The sequence below is a fragment of the Uloborus diversus genome, chromosome 6 (assembly GCF_026930045.1).
Source record: "Uloborus diversus isolate 005 chromosome 6, Udiv.v.3.1, whole genome shotgun sequence".
Classification (NCBI taxonomy): domain Eukaryota; kingdom Metazoa; phylum Arthropoda; class Arachnida; order Araneae; family Uloboridae; genus Uloborus; species Uloborus diversus.
This window is the reverse complement of record NC_072736.1, coordinates 11,983,285-11,993,237: the sequence shown is the minus strand read 5'-3', so window position 1 is coordinate 11,993,237 and position 9,953 is coordinate 11,983,285. Positions and strand designations below refer to the sequence as shown.

The 9,953-nt window shown below is 32.9% G+C and overlaps 1 protein-coding gene across 1 annotated transcript in view; it reads left to right on the top strand.

Moving 5' to 3' along the window:
• The first annotated feature begins 1,845 nt into the window (after window positions 1–1,845).
• LOC129225124 (cleavage and polyadenylation specificity factor subunit 1-like) overlaps window positions 1,846–9,953 on the top strand; it is an 89,521-nt gene continuing 81,413 nt past the window's right edge. The window contains 3 exon segments of the mRNA XM_054859685.1: window positions 1,846–2,001; window positions 7,167–7,307; window positions 9,164–9,244. Of these exon segments, the coding sequence (XP_054715660.1) occupies window positions 1,846–2,001; window positions 7,167–7,307; window positions 9,164–9,244 (378 nt within the window).

Below are 9,953 nucleotides of genomic sequence, written 5' to 3'. Positions count from 1 at the left end.
ACTCCCGAAAACTGCATCATTCATACGTAAAAAAATGAAAAGTATGCTTGAATAAAAAAAAATCTTTTCAAATACTTGAAAATTTTGAAAAGTTGTTAAAACCTTGAATTTGAAAAATTCTAAAGCAAAAATATACCAAATGGGGCCCAGTAACCAAACGGATAAGGAGCCCCCATTGGCTCTTGGCAGCCGTGCAACTAGCCAATAATATACAGTCGAACCTCGTTAAAATAAGCTCATCTTATCCAAAAAGCAAATAGCATTATTTGTAAGTGCAATAAGATTGGGATCACAAATGTAGTTTGTCTTAGCAGTAATTTATTTAGATCTTGTTGGAATTAATAAGGTTCAATTCTATTGTTAAGATAGCATTAGCTATGTCAACAGCACTGACGAGAAGTCTTGTCGAAACAGAAACTTGTGAGTGTTACTGTTATGTAGGTATATATATATATATACACACACACATAGGGTTGCCAACCTTTTTTTCAGTAACTTCAAGAGTAACTGAGTGGTTGAAACCATGAGGAGTTTTTTGAGATTCTACAGGAGCGAAATTGGCTGTTTGTGTTTTGTTCCAGTAGGGTGCCTAAATTAGGCAACATATTCAGAGCAGCATATGAATAATTTTATTTATTAAATATTGCCTGTCATGTACTTTTGAAAATCTGGTTGCATCTTTAATTAATAAAACAAATGACTTTTCCACTTGATGAACACTGTAGTTATCATAAAAGAATTGGAATTTTACAAATCGTCCTCTTTTAGAGTTGAATTAAAACTAACTAATAAAATTTTTTGGGTTGTCATCATACATCAATTTACTGAAAAGAAAAATTTCTCACAATATCCTGTACTTTGCCACAAGGGAAAAAGAAAAGAAAAAATAAGGAATGAAATGGCATTAAAAACTTTAAAAGTAAAAATATACAAAAGAGATCATTTTGCTTTTTCTCTTGTTTTTTGAAAAGATGCATATTTAGTATGTGAAACAATTGATAAGCAATAAAAATAATTCAATCTTGTAAGATTATTATTTTGATTTATTGGTAGGGTATAATCCTGTCGACCAAATCCAGAATTATCGCCAAATGAGAATCGAGTTAAAAAATTTTGCCAAGCATCTCAACCTTTACTGTCATTTATAAAATGAGTAGGACAAGTTCGACAACTTCACTCAGCGATAATTTTGGTTTTGAGAAAATGGTCAACAAGATTATACGTGGTACCGATTTGATTAAAACCCAGACTTGATTCTTTTCTTATATTTTGAATTTTATTATATTCTATGTTCATAAGAACTAATGAATACATACATTGTCTTATAAAGTAGCTTCTTGTGTTTATCTTTATATAATAATAATATACAACTCTTTGTGATACTGCATTTTTCTTGTCTGCAGTGTTTTGCGTGAATGGTTACCATATTGTATTTATATTTGGAATGTTCTTGTTGAAATTTTGTTTTGATTGTATTGCCTGAGATTATTAAACTGTAAAATAAAGAAAATTCTCTCATAAAAAAAATTAAATAAATGCATTCTGAAAAAAAAAAATGCTTGTTCTCTTTGTCTTTATTGTGCTGTTGCATATTTCATTTTACACACATTTCACATATTAAAGTTTAGTCATTGATTTTTTTACTTATTTAATTTTTTATGAGAGGAATTTCTTTTGCTTGAATGCAGTATGCAGTAGTTTCAAAATGCACAAGAAGTACTTAAAATTAAATTTTGTGCTTAAGCCTATTTAAAAATTTTTTTTTAGGATAAAATAACTTTTACAATAAAATGTTTATTTTATTTCATTGTAGGCAATTGTATTTGATTTAATCATAAAGTAGACATGGCATCAAACATATATTCCTTTTGCAAACAAATTCACCCTCCCACTACTGTTGAACATTGCATCTATTGTAATTTCTACAATCATCAAGAACAAAACCTAGTTATAGCTGGAGCTACTGTTTTACGAATTTATAGACTTGTACCTGAAGCAGATGTAAGTATTTTACATTGTTTTTATAAAGCTTTTGCGTGAGGTATCTCAACTTGAAAGATTGTAATTGGAATAAGATCAATTCTCATTTACCTTTTAAAACAACTAGCCATCAAAGTAGAATGAAAAAAGCATTGAGCATAAATTTGTCTTGTTCTATTTTACATTACCAAAAAAAAAAAAAAAAAAAAAAAAGTGACGACTGATTTTGCTCTCAGATATTTAGCTTTTATAACTTCTTGGAATTTTTGTGCATTAATGTAATTTTAGAAGCATCACTTGCTGACCTTCCAATGTAGTTCATGGTTTTCTTAACATATGGGTTCTGGAATTAGTATTCCCAAGCTTCTGTGAAAAAGCATAGTACAATTTGGTTTATTAGCACTTAAATTCATGAAGGTCTCTTCAAGGCTAGTTAGGACCAGGGCCGTAGACAGGGTGGGGACCGTCGGGACAAATCCCGCCCCGAAATTCTAAGACACAAACTTTTTAGTCCTTCTCTTTTTTTAGTTTTTACTTCTAAACTCAAAAAATAAAAGAAACAACCAAGACTCTGAATCCTCTAATCAAAACTTTTCCCCTTCACCTTGACCTTGTTACTTCTTTCTTTCAGTCAGACCCCTTCTCCGACTATCCCCCCCGCACAAAAAATGCGCAGTGGACAGGGGTCATTGTTTGAAATGGGGAACGTCGTAGACTGGTTCATCTTCCATTTTCTCTTTCAAAAGTAGAGGGGGGGGGGTTCCCTCGGTCTTCTGATGGACCATCAAGTTTCGTGGTGGGTTGAATGTTTCATTGATTTCACCGCCAAAACACCCTCTAAAAATAGCTTTTTAGCATTTGGTATCATCGCTTTGTGCGTTTGATAAGTACTGACTCTTTACTCATTGTCAACATAGCTTTGCAGGCTATATTTCACTTTTTAGGATAACTCATATATATTTAACTACTGATAAATTTAACGTTCATATATTTAAAAGTATTTAATCAGGTATGTAGTTGATCTGTAGATATATTTTTGGGGGGTATTTCAAGTACATTTTTGGTGCAAGAATTATCAATACATTCATGTAAAACAAGCATTTTAAATGCAACTATACTCTACGACTCAAAACAGCTACGAGATATGCGACGAAAGAAGAGCGATTGACGGGGCTTACTTTATTAAGTGTATTTCGGGATAATCCCGTTTGTCCCGAAAAAGTAGTAGAAAAGTTTTCTAAAAGTTCTCGTCGCATGGTTTTATAATAAGTTAATAAAAAAAGGTATTTTAAACTAATTTTTTATTACTTTTAGTTTGATTTTGCCAACCCCAAATAAACACAACTTTGAACTATATCTCCCCTCCCCTGGACTACTTGTCTGGAACCACACTTGCCTCTGACCCCCCCCCCCCCCCCGAAAACGGCCTTAACCAGGACTGTGGAGTTGGGACTGATTTTGAGGCAAAAGAGTCGGGGAGTCGTTGGAAAATAGTCGGACTCCGGCTTTTTTTTTCTTTAATATTTACTGACTCTCCATGTATTTTTAAAAAACCGACTACGAATTAGTTCGATTCCATACATAAAAACCTACTAATAAGAAAATAACTCATTGGTAACTAGCTGGCTTGATTATTTATCGAATTTTCTCTAATAGCTATGTATTTGCCGTTCTCCTAGTTTACTTGTCTTTTAACTCTCTTTAATAACTAACAGTTTTGTTGCGGAACATTTTTTACGTAATCACTTATAAATAATATAATAAGAATAATATATTTTTTACTTTGATCTCAGTTATAAAATAGTAAGAAGATTGTCCCTTGAGCAAATCGGGGGCTTGTAGCTAGGACGGAAATGTCTGAGGGTGTTCAGCAACTTCAAATAAGTTTTGGCGTGATAGTGCCAATCCAAAAGATCTGAAAAAATCCGGTCCAAAAGAGATGAGTTGTGCCACCGCTACACAACAGTAGTCTCATTAGGTTTTTTTAATACTTTTCAGTACTTTCCACAAGCCTTTTATTTAGCTTAATATCAATGGTTTACGATTAATTAGAATTATGAATCATGTTGGTACCTCAATTGGTTGATTTTTAATTGTTGCATTAAGATGCTTTTTTAACCAACACATTCACTTTTCGGGGCCCATGAGAGGCCATATCATCCTTGTCAGAAACTAGGAGTACGGTTCTTAGAAGGGCCCCGCTTTTGAAAACTTTATAGGGGGATGGGATCCGGAGACCAAACTGATATTGGGCCCACCTTGACCTTCGGCGGCCCCGTTAATTTACCCTTTTACTATAATTAAATAACTGATTGAAGAATGCAGATAATTTCTTGAAATTTCAAACATTCACCCATAACACAAAACTATCAAAGATTATGTATTTATGAGTCAATATTTCAGTTTCTCCGTAATTATGTCAAGTATTTCGGTTTCAACCGATATATCGGACGGATAAAAATCTTAATATCATTACCGTGGTAATAGTTATATATCGATATATCGCCCAGTCTTAGTCCTTACTCTTTAAGATGCAGCGGTTTGTCAGTTCTGCTGCATTGTCAGGACTTTTTTTTTCAGAATACTCGTCCAAACTTTTAAGTTTTAACTACAAAATCCTGTGTATCCTACGATGGTTATATTGAACGTATGGTTATATTGAGCAACTGATCAAATTGTGGTGACAAATCCGTACAAATTCCAGACACAGCACGTGCCCCATGAATTGCCAAGTCCACACACTTTAACTACAATCTACTTCACTTTCTTTTATAAAATCATCATTGTTGTAAAATTCATCGCTAGTGGTTTCTGTCGGTAATTATTAAGAAAACCGCATCTATTCAATATTGTCATTCGACTCAATACCACTAAATGCTGGAAAATTAGTCTGATAGGAATGTTTGTCCTCTCATCAAATTGCTGCAAAAAATAATCGCTTTGTTTGAAGACAGTTATGACAGATAACTTCTTTTACATTTTACGACATTTCACCAATTCTTCTTTTCAAGGTTGTAGTAATTTATTTATTTGTCATTTATTGTTGTTCATTTATTTATTTATTTATTTTTGTAAATTTTTTCAGCAAACTTTATTATTGCTGAGAGTATAGTAAGTTCTCCCACAATGTGAGTAAATCTATCTTTGCCATGAATGAAAATAGCTCATAAGAAACTTTGGTATATGTAGTTTTTTTCTGTTTTAAAGATTTCTTCATAGTAGGTTTAGTCATAGATTTTTTTTTTCTTGATTTGAAAATAATAAAAGCTCCCTCACATTCCGGATGCTTAGTTGATTGAAGCTTTCTTTTAAGTTTTGACAGTTTCATACATTTGTTGGATAAGATTTCAAGACCATTCGCACAATATATATAAGGCTCTTCCTCAGAACCTGAAAATACAAACACCACATTTAAAGAACCGGATTTATATTTAAAAAATCTTTTTTTTGTCCTTACATTTTTTTGACAAGTTGGTCTAAACTTCGAGTTACCAACTCACAACTTATGGGATCAGAGTTGGAAGTCTTATCACAGCTTTGACTTACCGTATTTTCGGGAATAAGCGCTGCACCTTCCATAAGCGTGCACCCAGAATTGAACAACTTAAAAGCACAATCAGTAGTAAAGAAAGCTGGATTAAATGTAATTAAAAAATATTTTTTTATTTATCGTTAGTATTTTTAATTAACAATAACGAAAGATTTAAAAAAATCCCTATTTTGCACTTTTTGTCTTCGGCATTCCTCGATTGGCCATCACTTTCAATGGTTAATTTATCCGATTTCTAACGGCAAATGCATCTCTCGTCAATGCCAATCTCTCTGGCAGCAAAACGATTTCCAATTGCTTCTGCCTTTATTACCTTAAATTTAAAAGCTGCAGTATAACTTTTCAATTGCTAAGGAGCCATTTCAAAAGCAACTAAGCAAAAAAATCAATAAAAAAAGATAAGCCAAGAACGCACGAACAACAGCAAAAGATGCAACACGACGATGTGAGTGAATAATAAAATTAGAGCTAGGAGACAAATTTCCCATTAGGTTGCTTGACCAAGCAACCCGTTTTTGTTTTTGTGGGGGAGGTGGTTAATTCCCTTTACAAACTGGACATCCATCCCTCTCTCATGCTAGTACTTTTGCTCTCTCCTCTACCTGACCCCTTCGCTCCGACGCGATAAGGCTTGCTTGCCCACGTGTAACAGTGTTTCTCTCCTCAGTGAAACACATGCAATCGCTGACTCACCTTCCCTCCCTCCTCTTTGCATTAATTGTTGCCCAAGGTCAAAGAATTTCCTGACCCCTTCGCTCCGCCGCGATAAGGCTTGTTCGCCCACGTGGATCAGCGTTTCTCTCCTCAGTGAAACATGTGCAATCGCTGACTCACCTTCTCTCCCCCTCTTTGCTTTACTTGTCGCCCAAGGTCGAAGGACTTCTTGTCCCTTCGCTCTGACGCGATAAGGCTTGCTCCTGCACGTATATCAACATTTCTCTCCTCAGTGAACTACGTGCAATCGCTGATTCACCTTCCCTTCCCCTTTGTTTTACTTGTCCCCCAAGGACGAAGGGTTTCACAAAATGAAAGCAAACGATGTGGTGCCCTCTGTTAGCAGCATTTTAAATTTTCTTAACTTAAAAAAAACACTATCCGCCGCACCTGTTATATTCGCAGCACAGGCAATTCTTTTACTTTTTTTCTTGTATGCGCCGCGGCGCTTATTCTCGAAAATACGGTATTCCATTCAATGAGTATTGAGTATAGATCACGTAAAGTTTTTGAGCGATGCCACATTTCACTTGAGAAGCGCCCCAAAACACCTGATACTAGGTTCCAGATTTCGACCAGCATCCACGGCCCATGGGTTGGGAACCGCTGATTTAAGAAATTAGTCTGAGACTTCATCTCTGCACTTTTTGGCATAGACGTCAATCAGCACTGAAGAGATGGACAATACATAATACACTATTTTTCAAGGTCAAAAAATTCATCATTTCATTTTATAACTTAAAGATTGTATTTTGTTATCAATAGTATACAACTGTTCTGAAATGTTTGATTCTATTTTAAATTTTAAAAATTAAATTCATGAAAGTTATTTAAATAACTTTCATGAATTTGGAAATAACTGCCAAGTACATTTTTGCTCATTTTTCTGTATTAATAATTTACTACATGAATGTGTTTGCAGATTCCAGTTACAGGGGAACCCAAATTGAAACTAGAATGTGTTCAAGTATTTCCTTTGTTTGGCAATGTCATGTCAATGCAGTCCATACGCCTTGCAGGGTCTCCAAGGCATGCTTTGCTTCTCAGTTTCAAGGAGGCTAAGGTAATAATTTCTTATTTCCTAATGTGATTTAAGTTTTGAGCTGCAGTGGAACCTTTTTTTAACTGAAGTTATCGGGACCAAACCATCTTTGGTAAACTGTAAATTCAGTACAAATGAGGGTATTTAAACATAGCTGTTGGGAGTAGAAATGGGAGCGGTTGGAAAAAATCTTTTTTTTTTTTGTTTCTTTCTAAGGGAAATAATTAAGGGAATTTCAACTCGGGAACAAATTGAAAATTGTAATATTTTCGGCACAAAATAATGTATTAAAAAATTTACATTCCAATGCTTTTTCTGTTTAAAAAGTTTTTTATCTTCAGTATTCCACATGAAAACACTAATTTTGACAATGCAAGCTGTAAGATAATTTAATCTCCCTGTACCCAGGGCCTGATTACTGAATAGGTCAACTATTAAAAGGGCCCACAAATTGCTAAAATTACATTAGCCAATGGGTAAAATAGTAAGGTTTGAGTACAGATGGGAGGGGCCCCAAAAAACTGTTTGGCCTAGGGTCTCCCAATAACTTAATTGGGCCCTATGTACACTAAAGTATTGTTTGATGCTTTTCTCACAGAAACTGTTACATATAGAATTAGTATATTAATATTTTTAATTAGTAGAATTGTTTAGTAAAGTTTTTTTATTTTCATTTAATGACTATGCATTAGGGTGGATCGAAAAAAATTGTTTTCGGAATTTCAAATCGGCCAGAGTGAGAAAAGTTGTCCACAAGGACTAAACATTAATTTCTTACTCATAAGAGCACCATTTAGAAAATTAATTATTTTGTTTCTAACAAATGTGTCCATTTCTTATCTGCCCTCTAAAATTTATTATCATGAAGTCTTCTGAATTTCCAAAAGAAAAAAAAGATATGAACAAAGCTATATTTTAGGTTTCTCTCTCTGGTTGGGAAATCATTTTTCCTGTTCAAATATCTAACTGAACAGTTTTTACTATATGTACGATTGTAAACTCTTATTGTGGCTATTCAAGCCGTGTGAGTTAGCTCCCTTGCATAGTTAATTTGTTACTGCTAATCTGTTCACAATACTTTTTTTTTCTATCAAAGACAGTTAAATTCTGTTATAAAAGAAAATTATTTAAATTTTATTCATTGGAAAAGGAATTTTGTTGTTACATAATTCAAATTGTTAATGCAGTTAAAGAAAGAACTGAACATTGTTTTGTTGAAACAGATATTTTGTTGTATTGATATTTGCTGCAATAAATTTTTTCTATGCTCTTTATCTTTATAAGTGGGTATGTAAGTTTTATGTTAGTTGAAGTGTTTAATGGGGTTGTTTCTAAAAGTTTAAAAGTATTTTTTTCTGAAAGAGCATGCTTGAAAACATAGGAACTGACCATTTTTTAAATAATTTATTTAAGTTTAACATTTTTAAAAAATTACTAAATCGTTGCACTTTCATTGTTTACACTTCCACCGTGTGACATCACAAATGATGAAATGCCATTCAATGTTGCCATTCACAGAACAAAATATTTAATTCGCATCTTTACTCACGTGTATTGGCAATGATATGGTTGATAGAAGCGTAGAGTGCAATTTTAATTCGCTGCTTGATTATCATAACGTGGAAATGCGGTAGAAAGATGCGCCACAGTGCATCTTTTGTGACGTCATAAAGACAACGCCTTGTTTGAAAAATCGGACATTTTAAAAAATTAATTTAAAAAAAAAAACTGTTGGGAAAATGAAAGTATTTTCTGGGTCCATGTAATTTTTTTTGCTTATTCTATCCATTTCAATGACTTAAAGTAGTACTTTTGACTGAAGGAAACCACGCTCCATTATGAACTTGCAAACTAATACATGAAAATGTGTGTTCCAGCTTTCTCTAGTTGAATATGACCCTTCCACTCATGATTTGAAAACTTTATCTCTACACTACTTTGAAGAAGAAGATATGAAGGTACTTGTTTTACTGAGCATTACAAAATATTATATATATTGTTTAATAATATATTGTTTGTCAGAATGATTTCTTTTTCATGTTACGTTTATAGGGCTAATTATTTAATTGGCATGTTTGATAAGATAGAAGTTAAATCCTTCATATGATAATTTGTGAAACAAGTTGTTATGGGTTTTGTATTAAATTATAGTTTTATAGATATTTTTCAATTGTCGAAAGTCAAAGTATTCAAATGTCAAAGTATTCTATTTTTCATTTCAAACTTTTGTTTTTTCTCTTCACTTTAACTTTAAATAAACCAAAACATTGCAAAGCGATTTTGCTTTCTTTAAATTCGTTTTTACATTAGTCAGCTGTAATGTAAAATAGTACTTTTTTATAAAAATATTTTTTGATAATTTATTTTATGTACTTGTAAAAACAGGTGCTATTTAATGTCATCTAGTTGGAGTTAAAATTTGAACTAGGAGTGCACAACCCACAAGCCAAATGCGACCCACCATGAGTAAAGATATGTAGCCCGCCAATGTATTTAAAATTTTAAAATTAATTAATAGATTAATTATTATTATTATTATTATTTTCTGGAAAAAAATGTTTGGAGAAGAATAGAAAAAATAATAGAAGCTTCTTCGGATAAGGTTTTAATCTACACCCATCATTTCAAAAATGCTCCAAGATTCATTTGAAAAACGATTCTAGGGCT